We start from the raw sequence: 21,688 nt of genomic DNA on the forward strand, positions 1-21,688 counted from the left end.
TTTGTATAGAAAGTCGAATCCAAACTAGACCAAAAACCAAAACCAACCCGGTTACAAATCGATTTAAAAAACCGAAGTTCAGCAGTTCAGCATTTTGTTGTTTCCTAATGGCTCCATACCGGTTTAAAAAACCGATCCAAACCAAAATGAACCTGATAAATCTAAACCGGTACCAACCTGAACCCAAACCGCACCGAAGTCGACATCGGATCGAAACCGATAAATCCTTAATGGGTTGGTTTCGGTCAGTTCCAAAGTCACACCGAAACCGGTGGAACCGAACCAAAACCACACCAACCCGGACCGTTGACACCCCTAATTAGATCCTTTTATGCTATACACAAGTACCAACACGGAAAAAAAAAAATACAAGTTCAGAGTTTCAGACTTGCACTTTTATCTGAATGGAATGTGATCCCAATTTTGTAGTTAGAGGTGAATCTTTGGATCCCAACCAACCTTACCTTATATATATATATATATATATATAAACTCAAAAGAAAATCTGCAATAGTGATTGAAGTATGGTAGACTGTATAGGCATAAATAGAGAAGCATATACATGAAAGGATTAATAATTGAATTAAGCGTATGACTGGTGCAGATTATGTACTATCTATTTCATACATAAGGTATAAATCTAAGGGGGTAGTGTGTTTGGTGAGCAACGAACTTAGTACAAGTCCTAAACTTGGACGTCTTAAGTTCACCTGGATAACTGTAATTAGCTAAAAAAAAAAAATGAAAAGAAATCGAATCATGAGTACAATATTTGTTTATCGTAAACACCCATTGATGCTTTATTTTCACACGTGGCAAAGGCAGGATGGTAATCAGTAATTAATGATTACTATTTTTTGTTGGTAAGGAGTAATCAATTATTACTAGGTAGTAGATGATTAGTGCTTGCACATTAAATTCTCTCTCTCATAATTTTTTTGGAATATGATGAACAGGATTTTACAAGAAGTTATTGGTAACATAATCGGTCCCAGCTGATTTCGATATGATTTAGATTAAAATCGATCTCAATAACCTTTAGAATCGAATATTTGATCCGGAAACCACCGATCCAAAAGAATCTTGGCTTGAGTATTTCAATCTGAATCGATAAAAATCGAGATTCGTCTCATCCGATTTCGACACATCGGCCGATACCAATCTGATCGGACGATTCCTCGTTCTTGCAACCATGATGAAGGGAAAACTTATAAAATAGAAAAAACAGAAGAGAGAGAGAGAGAGTTAATATTAAATTCCGTTGGTTGGTTGGGTTGGGTTGGGTCGGGTGACTCGGGTCTTCACATTAGCTCTCTCTCTCTCTTGTTGACTTGTTCTTCTAATCTTCTCTCTTCCTTAGTAGGTAGAAGCGTTGAAAGATTGATTGATCTCTTGATCGGATTAATTAGATTCGAATTCTCAGATAGAGACACCACAAATTCGACAGAGGTAGTGTGTGTTTGTGTCTCTTAGAGAGAGAAAGAGAGAAGAGGAGAGAGAGAGAGGGGGGGATGGAGGTGCGGAACAACGTAGCGATGGACAACTCGTCAATGGCGCAGCAGCAAACACCAACAGCTTCGTCGAAGAAAGCGAAGGCTTCCCCCAACTCCGTTGACACTAATTCCGTCACTCAGAGGTTCCTTCTCTCTTCCACTTCTCCATCTTTTGGAAATCTTCTCCTTTGGATTCCATTTTTGTTTGTTTATTATCATTGGGCATCATCCATTGACGCTGTTTCTTTTCTTATCTATTGCAGGCTTCAAAAGGAATTGACGTCTCTAATGGTCTGTTCTCTCTCTTTCTCTCTCTTGAATCGTTGATTTCGTGAACTTCTATTAATAATTTCCTGTAAATTCCTAATCGATAAAGAAAAAGAACAATATTAAAGAAAGAAGGAATAGATAAGAGACTGATTACTAGCTGTGCATGCCTCTACTGCCCGTAGGAGTGGTTATCTACTTGTTTGTAAAGCTTCTTTTGTTCTCCTTTTTGATAATTTTGGTAATTTTGTTTAGAATGGAATCGTGGAAGCCTTTTTCCTATTATAGATCGCTGTCTTCTTCGGTCTCCCAATTTCTTTTGAATCCCCGTGCAAAAATCTTGTCTTTACATTGCAAAACAGATTTTGATTTAAATAAACCTAAAGTATTTGGAACCCTTGAATAATCCAGTTAGGTGGGACTTCTTGACTGATATTTTAGGCGTTAGCTCTTGTTTCCATGGAGTGGATTCCTTGATTTGGCTTCTCAAAGAATTATTGTATCAAGACTTCTATTTAGTCCTTGCTGTAGGATTAGGAGGTCTATTCAGCTCTTTTCTTGCATATAGCCTACTTTGTTTTTTCATAGGTGGAAGATAGAACTAGATTTTTATTTGAGTGGTGGTTGACCCTTCTCTAGTGATTTCTCAAATTCTCTGAAGGGAACGACAGATATGGTCTCTCTCCCCCGCCCCACCCCCCCCCCCCTTTTTTTGTTTGGGGAGGGGGGGTGCTAAAGGAACAAATTCCTATATTTTCATAACATGGAAGTTGTTTGAGATTGCCTCTCTTACTGTACAAGGAATCCATTCAGTTTCTCAATTGCTCATAAAAGCTACTGGACCAATTCTTGTAGTTTGGTGCTCCTTTTTCAAATACATAATTAAAACTTTATTAGAGGACATCTTTGCACAAAATGAAGACCAGATTGAGAATACTTTTTTCACTCTGAGGCCTTAGTTTGAGATTCTCTGTCCTAGTCAACAAACCGGAAAAAAAAAAATGAAGGGTGAAGTAAGAATTTTTCTGTACTCAATCTTAAGTGTGCTGGTAAAGGATGGTCCAGAAGATATATGAAGAGTATTATTGAATAAACATTTGAACTCAATGTCAGAATAAGTGCCTTCATAGGATGAAGATCTGAATGAGTTCTTTTCTTGGAGGGACCTTCTGACCAAAAAAAAATGGACGAAGTATCTGTCCTCAATCGCATAGCACTGACATAAGATGGTTAGGTATTTCTTTGGAAAATTAATAGTTGAGGGGTTTGAAGAAAGCTTGAAAAGATTGTCATTTTATTTGTTAGGGTATGGGACTGCAGGGTCTGTTCTATAGGCTCGTACCTCTGTATCCTTGAGTTCTAAGGAGACAGGAACCTAAGTCTGGTTGATGAGACATGGCTGTGCAACCAGACCATGAGTAATGGCTCTGGTGAGTAAAACAGAAAATCCAGGCTTCATACATCATATTGCAAATGGAAGGAGGAACAACAACCTAGGTTTTAGTTGGCGGTGTAGTTAGAAATCATGGGGGACAGCTTATGTTATTCACCCATCAGTCGATCTGATTCTGTTAGTGCAGAGTTGAAGGCTGTTATCAAAGGAGTAGGCCTTGCTTTGGATAATGGTTGGTTGGATGTGATAGTTGAAGGTGATTTTCAGTTTGTTGTTAGATGGCTTCAAGCACACACAGGTAGTCCCTGGTGCTATATGCACCTTATTAAGAAAACTAAGTTCTGTTCTCAAGGAAACTTTTAGTTTCTTGTAGGCTTCACTTTGCTAACTGCCTAGCAGATGAGCTGGCCAAGGTCGGGGGTGTCTAGGAAATCGTTGTACGTTGGTATTTTTCACATTGTATTGTCCATTTTTGAGGGACTTTAGCTTCAGCCTCCTTTGTGTTGTCATACTTTATGTTTTTATTGTACTTGTACTCTAGCGATTTTCCTTGCAATAAAATCTGGTTATCATTAGAAAGATTTCAAAGCTTTGAGGTTTATAAAGGACATTAGGGAGGTTTTACTTGTTTACTTGATGGATATGTATTCTTTGGATAGTGATTTCAGCTTTAGGTTATAAGGTTTGAATGGATAATATTGAGCAGGAGTAGGTTCAATATTTAGTGGAGATTTCCCCAAAGAAGTGTGGAACATTATTTTTGGGTTCAACAAGGATAAAGATTAAGGACATAGAAGCTCACGGGTTATCTGTGAGATTCTTTCACATATGTATGGATATTGTGAAGGATGCCCGGGTTGGTGTTTTGATGAATTTTATGAGAGGGGTTAAATGCAATTTCTATTGCACTCATCCTGAAATATACTCTTGTAATTTGTTCGAAGGATAGGTTTTCTTATCTGTTTGATTGCTAGTGTTCATAAGAACATCTCAAAACTCTTGCTAAGAGGCTCAATGAGGTGCTACTTTTTACGGTTTCTCCAATCCAAATACTTTTGTCATTGGACATCAAAATCTCATATCGAGATTGCAAATGATTGTGTTAAATGGAAAACAGAGCTTTGACGAAGAAGTGGTTTGTAATATGGCATACAAATACGTAAGATGGTGTAGGATGGATATATTTGGATTAATGGAAAAAAAGGTAGTAAATGGAGAACGTGGACATCATCAATGCATTTCATCTGCATGTTTCTTGTTTTTAATTTGATGGCTCAAGCAATGACTTTTGTAATGGGTTGAAAAAGAAGAAAAAAAAAAAAAATCAATGGACCCTAATACACCAAAATCATTTTATCATATCTAATGTACTTTTTCAATCTATGAGACCCTGGGACAGAATTGAATAATTTTGTGGCTTGAATCTTTGGTATTCTCTTATTTGTCACATGTTTCTACTATTTAGGGAGAATGTTGTCACCTATTGTCACTAAGAAACTTAAAGAAACAGAAGAAAGGGGGTCGTTCGAGCAAAATGACCACTTATGATTCCCCCCCACCCCTACATTTTTGGAGGCTTATTGATATAATTTGATTTTAGGAATTCTAGCCATACTTGCTCTAACATCTAACACATTAGGAAAGGATTATGCATGTTGGAAGTTGTTTTTAGAAGAAGAAACTTCCAAGGTTTAGTTTACTTAATAATTTTTGGCCCTTTCTTTTTGGAGATTGTGACTTTCTTTCTCACCATTTGCATTTGATATCTGATTATTTTTATATCCACAGATGAGTGGAGGAGATCTTGGAGTATCAGCTTTCCCTGAGGGCGAGAGCATCTTTTCTTGGATCGGCACTATTGAGGGTGGCAAAGGGACAACATATGAGGGTTTATCTTATAAGCTTTCCTTGCACTTCCCCCTGGACTACCCTTTTAAGCCTCCCCAGGTTAAATTTGAGACAATGTGCTTCCATCCCAATGTGGACCAGTATGGCAACATTTGTCTTGACATCCTCCAGGTATTGATCTCTCGTCTGGGTGCAAATATATAAATAATTCTAATATTAAAAGGAGAAATACAGAAATCAGAGTGGGAGAAGAGGAAGAAGTTTGCATTTTCCTGTCCCATCCAAAATACATTCAGGTATTGGACCTTCAACTTCATGGGTTTAACCAGTTCTATGACCTGGGGGTAAATATTCTTGATTGAATGAGCATAATCTCCAGATTATTGGACTCTGCCTTTATGGCAGAGGTAGGGAGAATAATTCTTTCCCACTCTTCTCACCCTAACTTGACCACTCATATAAAGTATTTTCTAAAAGAAGTAGCTGATGTAGTCCTTTCAATGTTTCTGTAGGACAAGTGGTCTTCAGCTTATGATTGCAGAACCATTCTTTTGTCCATTCAAAGCCTATTGGGAGGTGTGTTCTCTCTCTCTCTCTCTCTCTCTTTTCCTTCAACCATACATGCCAAGCCTTATTATTCTTTGATCTTCATTTGCAGAACCCAATATTGATAGCCCTCTCAACAGCTATGCTGCAGCTCTATGGAACAACCAGGAAGGTGGAATTCATCACGCATTAAGCCATTTTTTGTTGTGATTCATGTTTATCCTTTAAATATTTAATCAGTAAAAAGTGGACCAGGTTGCCTGATCTGAGGGAACCCTGAAAATTGTCGATTGAAATGCCCTACTACATGCCCAGTTTAGGTTTTCTCTGGTCTTACATCGCTTTTTTTTTCCCGGGTATTACACATGCACAGAACCATGAGCGGTTCTTGGTGGAACAAGTCAAAATTCAATAAGTTTGAGGCTTTAGGCAATTAAAAAGCGTAGAAGGCCATTTAATTGGTTGCTCCTTAAGCCATCAGATGTGATTCAATCTATACAGTTATACATGAAATTATGAATTCGAAGCAATGAACCAGTGTTTAAAAAACATATTCGGTGTGTTTTTCCGCAACTTTTCTAGAAATTCAGTTAGCATGTTAGACAGTGTCACGTGCATGTTTATATTAAGCAAGTGAGAGCAATGTCATTTTCTGAAAGTTTTGATAAATTTCCCATTGACATCACAGAGAACCCTTGGTGCTTGATCTGAACATGTCATATGGTCCCCTCTTGCAGATTACAAGAAGATGGTTCATAGACAGTACGTGGATGGAGAAGTTTTTGAAAGCTGACCTGTGAGAATCTCATATCTCAGACAGATACCATTCTACACACACCATCACCGGCTAGGACTCACTTCTCTAAAAGGATAATTCTTTAAGAAAGAGCATGTATATGGGAAAAGTTTTGAGGTGTATATGTGACAGTCTATGTGACATATCAAGGTTCCTTTTGGGGTCTGATGGACCCAGTGAAGTAGCATTCCCCTACCCCTTCTTTACATTTTACCATACTTGCAATTTATTTATTGTATTGTCAGCTCACTCTCTCTCTCTCTCTCTCTCTCTCTCTCTCGCTCTCTCTCTCATGTATAGTTGCAAGGCTTATTTTAATTAGTCATATTTCGTCAATCTTTTTGCATGGATCCTCGCGCTCGTCCTTGCTTGGAATCTCCATGTAGCAAACCCATTAAATTGAGATAAGGTTTCGGATGTTGTTGTTGTTGTAGTTGCAAGGAACACAGAAGAAACTTCTCTCATTCTAACATCATTTGAAACTTGCAAATCTACTTGCTTTGCAAAAAGTACAAATGATACGAAGAATTTGTAGGCAAAAAGTATAGTGTCATTTGTGAAGTCAGTTATGGTTTTGGTCTTTATAGAGGTTCAGGGGAGGTCATTTTCTGCAAAAGTACTAATGCCCTGTTATCAGAATGGTTCTGGTCAATTGAGTTTGTGGGTATTTAGGCTGGGTGTTCGCATGAGTAGTGTGTTTAGAGAGGGGAGAGAAGAACATTTCTCTTAGCAGTGACATTAGAAGGAATCAGTACCTTGAATGGTGGTGCCTATAGCTTTGAAATTTTATTGGTTTCAATCTATCTGTTAACCCCCATAAAATTTACAATTCTTTTACTGTGTCATATATTGGTAGTTTTTCTAATGCCAACATTGTCCCCCTCTTTCCCTGAAAATAATCACACTAGATTGTGATGGACCACGAAATTTGACATGTCATATGTATGCTTCGAACTAAGTGTCAGATTATCCACATGGGGCATCTAGATAATTTTCTCTCTTATGTATACACAGATACCCATATGTATCATCACCATATTTTTTCTTACGGAGACAGTTCTCTGTGCAAGCAGTATTGGGGAGCACAGCAGTGAAGTGCGGTAAAACAGTTTCGCACATAAAAGGGCCATGAGGTCATTTCATGTAAGGAGAAACATATAGAGAGAGGGTATCCTTACACCTTTTGGTTCCTTTTTCTCATCCTCAAATTTACTAGGGACTGTGACAAACAGCCAATTTGGTTTTGGTTGTGTTTGGTACCTCCACAGCTCAGCTCAACTGCTTTTCTATAGTGATTCTTCTGGGGAGCGTTTCTTTAAGTAACTAACCCTGCTGAGAGCTGAGTACTGAGTACTAAATTGAAAGCTGACTATATGATACAAAGGAAAAAAATTGGACCCACTTTCTCCTGACCCATGGTGAAGATAGAATCTCTTCATTCATATCCATAGGATTTGACCCTCTAATTGGACTATATAAGAATTTTTTGGATTTTCAATGATAATTATCAAGAATTAATAATGATATTCATTTTTCCGATAGACCAATCATAACATCAAATCACAGAGCAAGAAAAACAGAATATCAGAAATCAAAAGATCTTTAGAGACACCATAGAACTGATGCCAAACATGCTCCAATCAATATACTGGGCCTTGGATAAAGCCGTGGAGGAAAAGCCAAGAACAAACTGTTGTTTCTTCATGGGTTCTACAATAATACTTATATAAACTGGGTTTTTTCATCACGAATGATGATGATCTTTGGAGAAAGAAAGACAGGAGATAGGCCAGTGTCTGGGACCTGGATGTCCACTTCTCCAGTGCAAATCCCATACAATGACTTTTTGAGGAAATGGCTATGGCCCATTACCCTTATCATCATCATCATCATCATCAACTTTGGTGTGTTTGACATTTGTTATTTGTAATACGTGGCTTGAACTTACACAGAAAAAGAAAAGATGTGACTGGAGGGAGGTTAAGCAGCTAAGCTGATCAATTCAATTGGTGTATGAGGATCAACATCAGCATTATTGGCTTGTGGGAATACGTCTTCAGGACAGCTGTTTTAGGATGGGGGAAGCTTGATTTTGAAGCACAAAGACGGCTAAATTAACCAATCTGGATCTCTGGGTAGGCTCTCTTTCAAATTGGCTGCTTTCAGATTCCATGGACCATCACATCAGCCGTCTAATAATATTTCAAAATATTGTCTTTTCAAAGATTTATTTTCTTGGCTTCCGGCTTTCATCATTTTGTGGTCATATATTTGATGGGAGCGTGACTTTTATTAGCATCATACAAAGGAAAAGAAAAGAATGAAAAAAAAATCTAAAAAAACTTCACAATTGCCCAATTTTGAAATTTAGAAACCAAATCTTCTCATTGATCAGGACATGTTAAGCACAAAAAGAAATTCTTAAATCATGAGAAAAATGTAAAAAATTATCTTTTTATTTTTTCTTTTATTTTCTTATCTTCGCTTAACGAGCGATTCGTAAAAGGAGATCTATCCCATTAAATTCTTATCCCAAGAGGAAAAAAAAAAAAATTCTAAGTTTTTAAATAAACTAAGAAAGCAGCACCCACCCAACCCTGAGGTCTCTTAACTCTTTAACCAAAGCCAATCCTATCAGTTCAACCCCAACCTCAACCCAACTTAGTCCTAATTGATCCTAATTGAGCCAGGTTGGCCCTGATTGACCATGATAATCCTTGCACATTGCCATTTGAATGGAAGTGGGGAGAAAGAGGAAAACACCATTTATCCACTCATTCTCAAATTTTATAAACCAACAAAATATGTTAAAAAAAAAAAAAAAGGGAAAAATTATTTGATTACCCACTTATGGGTTTCCCTTTATAAAATTACCCACTAAAAGTTTCAGTTAACAAAAATACCCAAAATTAGGTTTTTCTCTACAAAATTACCCATTTAAAGTTTAAACTAACAAAAATACCCAAAATTGAGTTTGGGTTTACAAAACTACCCACACAAAGTTTCAGTAATTAAAAATACATGATTATATGTGGACGATGAAGACTCACTATTTTGGGTAGTTTTGTAAACCCAAACTTGATTTTGGGTATTTTTGTTAACTGAAACTTTGGGTGGGTAGTTTTGTAAACCCAAACCCAATTTTAGGTATTTTTGTTAACCAAAACTTTTTGTAGGTAATTTTGTAAAGGGAAACCCAAAAGTGGGTAATCATGTAATTTTCCCAAAAAAAAAAAAAAGTAAAGATCGATGTGGGTGGCGTGATTAAAAAAATAGTAGTGATGGTGTTATGAAAAAAAATGTTCTATATGTTAATATAATAATGGGAAAAGGGTGGGTATGCAAGCTTATTACCTAAGAATATGGTATGCTAACGTTTGTTGATCGTTAGATGAAATAGAAACAATCTCATCCATTCACACCTGCTGTCTTACATAACCTGCCCCCCACCACCGCTCTACTATCCCCCCTCTTCTTCCTCTCCGGCTCCTGCTCCCTTCTCCGTCGCTCTACAATCTCCCTCTTCTTCCTCTCCGACTACCACTCTCTTCCACAAATTTCATTCCATTTTCAATTGCAGTTTTAATTTGATTTATTGACAATGTATTGTTTTTTATCTCTCTCTCTCTCTCTCTCTCTCTCTCTCTCTCTCTCTCTCTCTCTCTCTCTCTCTCTCTCTCTCTCTCTCTCTCTCTCTCTCTCTCTCTCTCTCTCTCTTTGTGTGAAGAAATCTCATAGGAGAAGAATGTCACACCCTGCTCGCACAGAATCGAGCCAGTGACCGAGTTAACTCCGGTTAACTCACAAACCTATCAGGATCAACAATGCAGTAACTGTAATACAGCATACATCTATTAAACTAAGATAAGACCTATATTTTCAACGAAAAACCTATTCATAATAATACCTGTAATTGTTTTCCAAATACTTGATATCTAAATTGAGTCATAAAAGTTATATACATTTGGGGCCAAAGGCATGATATATACACAAAAATATAACAATTTAAGCATCAAGTAATCAAAAGGGAGTACATTAAAAATAATAAAAAAGAATCACTCAGGAATCACTGCTGCCATGCAGCACAATCCTCGCACTTGTAATCAGCACCGTGCTCAAACTCATCACGGACCCATAAGTTCTCAGAGGAAAACTCCACAGTGGGACCCGGCTCCTGATCTCCAGGTAGGTAACCTGCAAAATCAATTAAAAATAGTTGTACACGTGGGATGACCTCATTAACTCAGTAAGTGAAAAGGAAGACCACACAAGAAAATCCACATAAATAGTCACAATACATATGCGCCTATATGTATGTAATTTATTTTAATCATATTAGCCTAACAACATTACTAGGTCATAGGCTATGTGCTACTCACAACCACAGTATGCGTATACCCTGGGTATGAGCTGCGAACTCCATCTCATGATACGCCCATAGGGTTGTCGGAGAAGGCCCACCATTGGTACCAAAATTTAAAATGCAAGCTGACTCCTAGCCATGGTTTTAAGTATCTCCGATCTGATACGATATCCTCCGATACGTATCTTAAATTTAGCCCACCGATACGATACATGGAATTTTTAAAATCCTTTCATATCGATATATATATCCTGCAATACATATCGATATACATCAATACACCACCAATACACATCGATACAATACGATACGATATGCCTCGATACGACTCTATGGAAAATATAAAATTGAGGTAAAATATACATTTTGGTATGTATTGGTACGTATCGGTATATATCGACACGTATCGGTGAGTATCGATATATATATATCGGTACGTATCGGTATGTACCGATACAGTGCGTTACGGTCATATAATGACCAAGATGGGTAATTTTTCATAAAAACACGATTTTTTGAAGGGTTTTTGTTCCAAAGTTGCTGTCAGCCATATTTCTCTCTAACTAAAGTGAAAATCAAGGTTGAAAACAAGGATTTTACATTTATGGGACAACTACAAACCTTGAATTCTTAGTACGATACCCTCAATTTAGTGTTTATGCATAATACATGTTATCAATAGTTTTTTTAAACAAATTCTTTATGCAAAAGTGTTTAAAAAAATGTTTCCTATCTATTTATATGTGTATCTTTAGCGTATCTTAGTGTATATCCGATACGATACGATACCCTCCGATACGTATCTTAATTTTGGCCGACCGATACGGCGATCGATACCGATACTTTAATCCTTGCTCATAGCAAATTTAAATGACAGAAAGTAAATGAGTGACTCCACCTACAATAAAAGTAGTATGATCGACCTTCTGAATATACCACCGGGGTTACCGGTTGTCCTAGAGATCAGCCGTGCATACTTCTAACTGCTGCAGGAGTTCAACAATCGTAACCCGATGCTTCCCTCCAATAGTAAACTAACACATAAACCCCTGTTGAGAAGGGTCATAACACAAAGGGGTATATAAATCTTAGCCACATGCTTTATATGAGTATAGTATGATTACACGATGGCACCATGTCGCATTCCACGAGCCACTATGCACTCGTTTCTAAGCCGGCTACAGCATCTGAAATCTAGCATGCATATCATGTCCAAATGAGATTCCTCCATCACATACATCAAGACATAATGAATATTCAATCATAACACAAAGCATAGTATATTATGTAAATGCACATTCAAATGCATGAAATGGCATAAGTGATGTCTAGTCTATACACAAGTGACATGATGACATGGCAAGACTAACATATATTAAATGATGCATAACTTTCTACAATTAAATCAGAGTCCACTTCCCACTTACCTGTATATGTGCACGGGGCTTGTACCCGGCACGTAAGAGATCCGATGTGTGGGTACGCGTATAATATGTGTAACCTATCATAAACAAAATGGTTTATCATTTTACTATTTTAGGATCAAAATCATCATATTTAAGCACTAAAATCGGGTTTAAAATCATAAATGGGTGTTACCCATCCAATTTGGACCCATTCTGGGCATTATGGAAAGATAAGTGGGCATGAGTCAAAGACAAGCAGGCTTCGTAGCCCATCGGTTTCATGCCCGTCGATTACACCATAGCCCAGAAATTGAGTTCTTGGAACTCAGGTGGGCTAGAAACTCAAAGACAGGTGGGCCTAGAACACCCCCCAATCTTGAAACCAAATTCTCCCATCTTCTTCCCCATCTTCTCTTTGGCTTAGGGAACTTGTTTAGGGTTGATCTGGTGACTCAAATCACTCATCTAAGGTCCAATCATATATCTTCAACCTAGATCTAAGATCAAATCAAAAGAAAGAAGGAGATTCCTACCTCTTTCTTAAGAACACCAATGAAACTCCAAATTTCACTTCTTTTGCTCAAGAACTTTCAAATACTCTAGATTTTCACCAACACTCCTTCCAAATCCTTCAAAATCATTGTAGACACCTTCCATTAGTCCTTAGATTTGATTATTCATATAAGATTAGAAAGATCCAAGTGGGTTCTTTCCAAAAAAAAAAAAATTAGGAAAGGGGGTTTTCCCAAGAATCCTTGGAATGTGTACAATACCTACCTCAAATCGAAGATCTCGGTGAGCTGGTCATAAATTCATGCTCAAAGTACCAAGACCCAGCTCTGGTGAAACTCTACGATCGATTCCCCTTCTTCTTTCTTCTTCTTCTTCCTCTTTTTCCTTTCTTCTTCTTTCTCTCTCTTCTTTACTCTCCCACTGACCAATTACCATTAATGAGGAAAAAGACAATAAATGTCACCCCTTTTATACCTAGGACCCCAAAAATATCTTCTAGTCATAGGCGGGTACATCTCAGGTGGGTATATCTCAGGTGAGTATACCATTCTAGTCAGCCCATTGCTAGTGTTCCACTTGGATTTCAATGGGGACAAACTCATACTCATAATTAAATTGCATAGGCACTCAAAATTACTAGTACGTACCCTTACTTCTTGTACATGGCCTCGTGGTGCGTGTAAATGCAAGGCTTGGGTGCACATATTACACTTGGTATCCGTTTGATCTTGTCGGACCAACCGAGTTCATGGTCACTCTTGCTACCATGTTCCATATGGTACTTGCGTCAATTCGCTCCAATTCAACTCCTATATGATCAACCAAGTCAATACGAATAATTAGATCGGGTTTAGAAAGTAGGGTATCACAAAGAAATCTAACCAGAGTGATTCTAGGAGCTATTGCCCACCAAGAAACTTTTGTGGCAAACATGATTATTTATTTTTCAATCATTTACCTATCCCCAATTCCTTCACCGATTTAGTTGGGATTAGGGTCGGGACTGAGATTTGGTATTGGTCACACAATAACATGGCCAAAGATGAGTCCAAAACCAGTAGTTTTAACGAAGTCGGTTCCAGCTTCAAGGGTGATTGTGGCAGTAGTGGTGATGGTGCTCTGGTAATGCTCGCCATCACGAGCAGGAAGAAGAGCAATCCTTGTTTCAAGATCCTCTTGAACCCATAAGAACTGGACGACCTAGATTATTTGATCTTGCTTTAAAACCCCCAAGAGGCAACTTGCTACTGGTGGTGATCACAGTTTGAGCACTAGCTACTTCACCCATTATATTCAATTTGGTTTCCTCCATGAAAGGATCCATCAGAGTAATAGGGGAATTGATAGTTCAGTGACAATGAGAGAGAGAGAGAGAGATGGGGAAGCACCAGAGGAGGAGAAGCCGAGAGAGGTCCTTGAGACTTGAGCATTAGTACGGATAGACGAGGGGGAGAGAAAATGTGTAGTAGCGATGTATTGAAGGCTTGGATTTTCTCTCTTCATCCAACGATTTTGTTTAAGATGTTCAAATCCTACGGTTAAAATTCGTTAGCACGTATGATTCCAAGGTAACTCACTAGCATACCTATCCCTCTCCCTATAATAATATGATATGTTCATCTTGGAAAAAGGACAGGCATGCTAGCAGGATACCCAGGTATCAGGTATACTAGCAAGCCTTGACCGTTAGATTAGAAAGGTCAAATCTATACCATTGGATACTTATTGTCTTACCTAACCTACCCAGCCCCGACGCTCTACCATCACTCTTCTTCTCCCTCACCATTTCCGTCACTGTTACAGTCTCCATCTCCGTCATCGGTGTTTCCTCCAAAGACATCGTCATCGCACCTGAAACCGGCGTTCATCTACGTCTCCGTCTACATCTAAACCAGAGCAGGAACCTTAGAAGAAGAAAAATAGAAAATTAAAATTCTACAGTTTTCCAACAAACATAAGAGATGTATGAAAACTGGTTTAGGGAAATTGGGAACGACGCTTCTTCTTTTTCTGATGCGATGGATGCAAGGGTCTTCGTCCTTGCAACCCGACATTGTAGACTCACAGAGCAACCAGACAGAAACTCTTTTGAACTCTCTCTCTCTCTCTCTCTCTCTCTCTCTCCTAGGAAGGAGCAAGAAAACCTAAATCTCCAATTACCCTTCTCCTCTCAAGTGAGTTCAGTTCTATCTTAGTTTTGGCCTTACAAGATCAACAGAGGAAAAGTTCATCGCCTCACTGGGTAAGATTGAGTGACAGACTATTTCAATTCCAGAAAAAAGGTTTGGGCAAACAATGGTGTCGATGATAAATATGGTGGGGGCTAGTTTCTCCTATGGTTCATCCTCCATGAATAAGCCTCAGCATCGCAGTGGACCAATTGGATTTGGAAACACTCTCTTCTTCCTCGATGAGACAGAATCAGAAACAGAGGCGTTCCGTCGTGGTTAAAGCTGAAACCATAAACCCGGAGATCAAGAAAACCGAAGAGAAAGTGGTTGATTCCGTGATCATCACATTACAGGAGACTTGATTTCTAGGGTTTAAAGTGCTTTTATTGAATAAAAAGGAAAGAAAAATTCTGTCGGCTTCAACATTCCACCGGAGTTTGCTTTCCAAATGGCTTTTCCGACTCAACGAGAGAGAGAGAGAGAGAGAGAGAGAGAGAGAGAGAGAGAGAGAGAGGTGTAACAATAATGGATTAAAATTTGTATATCTTCTTTCTATCCAACGGTTTAATTCAAGTTGAGAGAGAGAGAGAGGTAGGTGTAACAATAATGGATTGAAAGTTTGTATATCTTCTTTCCATCCAACAGTTTAATTCAAGTTGATCAAATCCTACGGCTAATACCCCGTTAGCATTCCTAATTCCTAGGTACTACGCTAGCATGCCTATCCCCCTCCCATTTATTTTATATAGTAATAAAATATATTTATGATGTGTATAGGGTCGGCTGGGCCGACCTCAGCCAAGCCTGGCATCGGGCCTGAAATTCAAACCCAGGCCCACCTGGTGGGATGAATAATGAATGCTTAGCCCAGCCCCTGTCCAGGCTCAAGGCGGGCTTGGGTTGGCTAGGCTTTTTTGACACCCTAACGTGCCTTTTCCCCCATATATGTGACAAACATAAGTTCACATTTTCCAGCCATCCTTGTTCTTAACTATGATGCAGCTTTTGACATCTGAAATGAAGATGGAATATAGAATAGACTAGAGTGGAGAAAAGCTAGAGAACCTCTCCCTCTCCCCCTCCCTCTCAACCAGCTGCCTAAACTGATCTTTCAGACCGGGCAAAAGAAAGCAACTTGATCGTGTGGCACCTACGCCCAAACAGGGATGCAATAAAATACCATCCCACCCATGTGACAAAAAATCTCATTTTTGTTGATGCCTCTGTGCATGCTCTCATTGGCCTCACGTTGGTGCAAGGACCACGTGAACAGGCAATGATCTGTAATCCTTCTAAATTTTAGACTTAAATTTAACCATACACCGTCCCATGCAAGAGTTCATAATCTCTTTTAAACACAAACTCGTACTCATCCAGAGTCTTGGATTTTCAAAGCTCTTAAATCTCTCTTTTATAATGGGTTGTTTTAAATTGAAACTTAAAAGTACAAGCAGGAACCATCCATTCCAGTTTATTGGGTTTTTCCTTTTACGTTTGCTTACTTCATTGGACTACCCACCCCATCTGTCCTCATTAGTTAATTAAGTCATTGCTTACACCATCTCATCATCAAACGATTAGAAAACTCAGATCTCATTATCACCATTTTTGTACGGTTCGAGTATAATATTTATAATTATCTATCAAAGTAGTTGAAACTTCCACGTAATTAAAAGAAAGTTGTTCCAACCACAAATCTGCAAAGGAACACACATCCACCACACAAAAAGAACAAAATCATAAACAGAATTTCTAGTCAATAATTGATAATGTAATTGAACATTTCCTTAGTCCATATAAACAATGTAACCTAGTCTGTCTCCTGCCTTTAGGAGAGGGACTCAATCCAAATATATTTACAAGATGGACATAGCAAAGCTCATGCATCAGCAAAGGAGCTATTTCTCTTGTAAATCATCTGCTGCTATAGCAGGTGCCTTGCAGATTGGGCAGACATTCTTCATCGACAACCATTTCTGTATACAATTCACATGATAACCATGCCTGCAATTCTTCAGTGTCCCAACTTGCTCCCTGTCCTTGTACTCTTCCTGTCAAATGTCAGTTATTTTCCGCTATGTTGTTAGAAAACCCAACAGAATCAAATATTTTCCAGTTAAGGATTTAAAGTATCTGAACTACTCGGAAGCTTACCAGGCAGATCACACAAGTTACTTCCTCCTGGTTGTGATCTGAAGAACAATATATCGTTTCAGTCAAACTGTTTGAAATCATATCTTCCGATAATCCTGTGCTAACACTCCCAATTCTTTCCCCCAAATCAAGAAGTTCCTGCTCCAAACCAACAATTGATAACCAGTAAGAGCTAGCAAATACCAAGTCGGCTAAAAGAAAAGAAGCAGAAGAATTATAATCACCTCATAACTCATGTTGTCTATGTCTAGCCTCATCTCCCTATGCTGATCAAGCAAATTCCTGGAACCATACCAGGCTGAGCGCTCCACTATCATTAGACCCTGCCAAGAAGATAAAATTCTCCTCTTTGTCAATTTATTAAGAATATGTAGATTTAAGAATCATTATGTGGCCTATATAAAGGGCTTGAAACAGTCAGGCAGACAAAACGCAAGCTACAGGAAATCATAGTATTTTTTTTAACATATTACTGAATTTTGCTTATTGATGATGTGGCATGCAAATTGCTATCATCACTTTGGTCACTTTGGTTTCTCATGAATATAGTAATTTTCTTAAAAGAAACCCAGACCGTCACCTGGAGAAGGAATTGACAAACAATCTCTAGTTGGACATTCTTCAATCTCGATTTTTATTGGGAAATCCCAGTAAAGGGCTTACTTACATGTGGAAAGAAAAACCAGTAACAATTGTGTGGACCACAACGGAAGTCCATCAAATACAAAGTGCCAAATGGTTCAATCTAGATCTCCATGCATATGTGCAAGGTCAACATACCTCAGACACCAATGAAGCACAAAAAGATAGAATACTTAGTAAAAAGAAACTACAAACCTCAGACACCAATCTTTCACGGGCATCTGCCTCATCAGAAAGTAAGCGGAATCTCTCATAAGATATTCTTGGCCTTCCAATCCTGTCATTGTTATGCCACCCTACAGTAGACAATGATCTTGAATGTCTGGCAGGATAAGCTTCGGATGCCAACTGCAAACCATCTTCTGAAGAAGTTGAATTATGGCCCAAGCGTGGGTAGCCTAAAGAGGGCCTGTGAGCAGACGTAGATGATCTTTGATAGTAGCTACTATGACCACCCCCCACAGCTTGAGTTGGGTTGCCATGAAGATTGTGTGGAGGGACAGCAGGATTTCGGCTGGAAATGAAACCATTCTGGAACCCGCCAAGCTCTAAGGAATCATTAGTAGTGGAGACTCCTAGAAACTGGTTGGTCTCGTGAGTCGGGCCACTGGTATCTGCAATTTCCACAGAGAATTTTCTTAGTAACCATGGAAAAGCTGTTGCAATAAGGATATTATAAACATATATATGTGTGTGTTTGTGTGTGTGTGTGTCAAGTATCAGGATCGGGTAGCGTATCGGAAAGACCTGGTAAGAGATGTCTCACAGATGTATTGGATGTACTAGATATGCAAGGATATGCTTATGCACATGCAACAAAAGTGTTTTTCATCATTATGCACCACAAATAACCCATAAATAATCATATTCAACCAATGTCAGGTTATCTCTGTCTTCACAGCATATACGTGATTCAAATCCTCCTTGGCAAGTGCAATATCAACTTACTAATAAGTAATCTGAAGCAATTAAGCAAAAAGATTTCAAAATGTTTTAGCCTAAAGTAACCATTAAAGGTCCAAACCAAAAAAGCAATATGTAAGTAAAACGTATTATTATTACTAGTAATATGTCAAACAAACTTGAAGTAGTATGTAACTATTAATAATAATCACTTACCAGCAAACATAACCATTATACATCACAAATCATTCAAGATGATCCAAATCTTCATCAGTTTACCAGTTTAGATGCAATACTTGGCAAAAACAAGCAAGAAAAACCAAGACTCAGGCAACAAAATCAACCTGCGGCTTTGATGTTTGATTCCACTTTGATGAGCTTTGATGCAAAGTAAAATTTTTTACTTTGCATCAAAGCTCATCAAAGTGGAATCAAACATCAAAGCAGCGGATTGATTTTGTTTGTTTAATCACTCCTAGATCGTTTTTTAGTCTATATGAGATCCACTAAGGTTTTGGCCAAAAAATCAGAATAGGAATAAATTTTCTTTCAAAAACTAGGATTTTTTGCTTTTGGCAGTCTTGTATCAAGTGTATCGGCCAGTATCAGCATTTTATTGATCTGCATCGGTATTGTATCGGCTTGTATTAATACCAACTCGCCCCATATTGGTTCTGAACATAAATATTTTGATGTATTGATTCAACATCATATCAACATGGCTAATCTCGATACGTATTGGACTGATATGGCCAACACATTTCGATACATGAAACGATGTATACATCTACAAACCTGAAGCCAGAATTCTTCCTTGAGAAGTGGGAGGGATGCGATTATTACTCCACTCCCAAGTGATTGCATTACCACCATGACCAGCCAGATCCACCATGCCAGCATGATCAACTGGACGGCCAGAAGAATGGGGATGGCGAGAAACATTGCTTGACAAATGGACCCTAGGTAGATTTGCTTCCAAATCAAGGGTAGATCGGCTTCTCACATTCCTTTGTGAACCTTCATTCCCAATCGACAAACTACTGCCCCTATAACTGGGGTTCATGCCAATGGGATCCCAAGCCCAATGTTGGGAATGTAAATTAGGCTTCTCCTGCTGCACATTGGAAGAGAGAGAGAGATCAGAGGAACTTCCAGCACCATAGTATCTGCTGGTACTGCCTCTCTCACAGACTACAGAAGTTGCTGGGATTTTTCTTTTACATGACCTTCTTGAACTTCCAACAGAACTAACCACACTACCCTCAACACCATGAATTGTGTTTCTGTAATAGCTCGAAGAAGATGTGTGGTGAGCATAATTCTGCGAGGCTGGACAGAAGTTCCCACCAGCTGATGGCTGCAGAAAGGGATCACAAGAAGAGCCTCCAGCAGCTGGTCGATAATGTGGTACCTCCATGCCAACACTTGGGGAAGGATACTCATTTGACCTCATTGCTGAATTCCACTGGGAGCTAAAGGTTAATCCACTCGTTGAAATACTTTCAATGGGAAAAACAACAGAACCATTTTCTGGAGGACCAGCCCTGCCTGCAACACAAACTTGATAATTAATAGTGAATATTATTGAAAGGGTTAATCTATAGACTGGTAGTAATCATCAATTATTAATGGACTACCACATCATACATTGCCGACCCAGACCTCCTAGGTGGAACCCACAAAAGTATCACAGGAGATCCCAAGTGCCATGCATGTGTGCAAATGACTTAAATACGATCTTTAGATGTAATCATCATCTGCTGGTTATAGGTTTAACCTTTCAAAGATCCATGCATGTGTGCAAATGACTTAAATACGATCTTTAGATGTAATCATCATCTGTTGGTTATAGGTTTAACCTTTCAAAGATTACCTACATGAAGCCTATCTAAATGAATGAATACAAATGTATACAGCTGCAGTACCCAAATGCACATAGTGCTGCTCAGCAGGAATATGATTCTGGTTCTGATTCTGGTCCCCCACATAATTTTGAGATGTGCCAAACAAGTGTCTATGCCCCATGCAATGTCACCACAAAGTCAAAGATGACTTGGGTTCTGTAGTAAGAAGAGAAAAAAAAGATCCACCTGCATAAAAAGGAAAAGCATCCAAAAAAGTCCAAGTCAACTTCTACAGAATGTGCTAAATCATATACACAAGAAATAAGGCAAGAAATTAGAAATTTTATCCAAGATTTTCATTGTATTAGCCACAAATGGATTTATCTTTGTTGCACCTAAAGAATGGAGTTGAAAACAATTCAACTCAAGTATACTACAGTAGGAAGTAATTAAGACTTCATAACAATGAACATCAAGGAAGACTATGATACAAGTTATACATCTCAAATTTCCACACAACAGAACATCATCAGTTCCCCCCTCCTGGAGCAATAATTTGATAGATCTAGAGCCTGTATGCAAACTTCCATAGAAAAGCTTCTTCTCTTTCTCTTTCTTCAACTTCCTATTCCTCCTTTGGTAATTCTATCCAAAACTATCTCACGACCACAGTACAAAGCACCAATGAATTCAGCATTTTTCAGCCATATGCAAATTCCCAGAAGGCCTATTTGTATTTTCAGGAAACTTTTGCAGTAACTTGCCTAACAAAACATACAAATATTTCAGATTGCTTCCCTGTACAGTTTCAGACATTTAACTTAAAGAACATCTCAATCATGTGCAATTGCACCTCAGATTCAAGTTATTGTACCTCTACCTCCAATTATTCTCATGGATGTATGGGATTTTTGAACAGCAGTAGTGGCATTATAGAACTGGAAGGAGGAGGAATACAAGGAAAAAATTACAAATCACAAAAGGACTCAAATGCTTATGGTGATCAAGCTACACTACCTTACTTTAATGATGACCCTTCTATTGATCCAGAGAACAATGTCTTCTAATAGAAGGATGATAATCAGAGCAAGCTCCTATGACCTCATCCCTACAGGTACTCAAATTAATCCTCTAGAGGTTTTGTTCTCTACTGAATTTTTCTTTTACTCCTCCAAGTACAACAGCTTAAATACTCGTGGTTTTGTTCTCAATTGCTTGTTTCAGTTTTACTCCTCCAAGAACAACTTTCAATTGTGTGATGCTGTTATTGCCATTCAAAAAACCCATCTTCAGACTAAGTCCCCAAAATTATTGCAGTTGTCTTGAGTATGAGCATTAATCCATTTAAA

At 38.4% G+C, this 21,688-nt stretch overlaps 2 protein-coding genes across 4 annotated transcripts in view; one reads left to right on the top strand and one right to left on the bottom strand.

Moving 5' to 3' along the window:
- Nucleotides 1-1,318: 1,318 nt before the first annotated feature.
- LOC122057354 (probable ubiquitin-conjugating enzyme E2 C) lies at nucleotides 1,319-6,601 on the top strand. Its single transcript, XM_042619426.1, has 6 exons — nucleotides 1,319-1,636; nucleotides 1,757-1,784; nucleotides 4,942-5,172; nucleotides 5,514-5,577; nucleotides 5,660-5,719; nucleotides 6,285-6,601. Exons 1-6 carry the CDS (start codon nucleotides 1,512-1,514, stop codon nucleotides 6,338-6,340), a joined length of 564 nt encoding a protein of 187 aa, XP_042475360.1. The 5' UTR covers nucleotides 1,319-1,511; the 3' UTR covers nucleotides 6,341-6,601.
- Nucleotides 6,602-16,533: 9,932 nt separating this feature from the next.
- Nucleotides 16,534-21,688, bottom strand: part of LOC122058365 (probable E3 ubiquitin-protein ligase HIP1) — a 38,080-nt gene continuing 32,925 nt past the window's right edge. For all 3 annotated transcript variants that reach the window (XM_042621024.1, XM_042621023.1, XM_042621022.1), the window contains 6 exons: nucleotides 20,421-20,585; nucleotides 19,291-20,043; nucleotides 17,788-18,206; nucleotides 17,175-17,273; nucleotides 16,951-17,088; nucleotides 16,534-16,847 (listed from right to left, as the gene is read on the bottom strand). In XM_042621024.1, coding sequence (XP_042476958.1) covers nucleotides 16,695-16,847; nucleotides 16,951-17,088; nucleotides 17,175-17,273; nucleotides 17,788-18,206; nucleotides 19,291-20,043; nucleotides 20,421-20,520 — 1,662 coding nt within the window. In that variant the 5' untranslated portion in view covers nucleotides 20,521-20,585 and the 3' untranslated portion in view covers nucleotides 16,534-16,694. The remainder of the gene's footprint in view (nucleotides 16,848-16,950; nucleotides 17,089-17,174; nucleotides 17,274-17,787; nucleotides 18,207-19,290; nucleotides 20,044-20,420; nucleotides 20,586-21,688) is intronic.

This window comes from Macadamia integrifolia, chromosome 12 (genome assembly GCF_013358625.1).
Source record: "Macadamia integrifolia cultivar HAES 741 chromosome 12, SCU_Mint_v3, whole genome shotgun sequence".
Lineage (NCBI taxonomy): Eukaryota > Viridiplantae > Streptophyta > Magnoliopsida > Proteales > Proteaceae > Macadamia > Macadamia integrifolia.

What these genes read in the sequence shown, in the direction of transcription:
- LOC122057354 (XM_042619426.1), top strand. Translation starts at nt 1,512, where the DNA reads ATGGAGGTGCGGAACAACGTAGCGATGGACAACTCGTCAATGGCGCAG. An exon ending in CATTCAAAGCCTATTGGGAG is followed by an intron (nt 5,578 to 5,659) that starts GTGTGTTCTCTC and finishes CTTCATTTGCAG; the next exon opens with AACCCAATATTGATAGCCCT. An exon ending in TCTATGGAACAACCAGGAAG is followed by an intron (nt 5,720 to 6,284) that starts GTGGAATTCATC and finishes CCCCTCTTGCAG; the next exon opens with ATTACAAGAAGATGGTTCAT.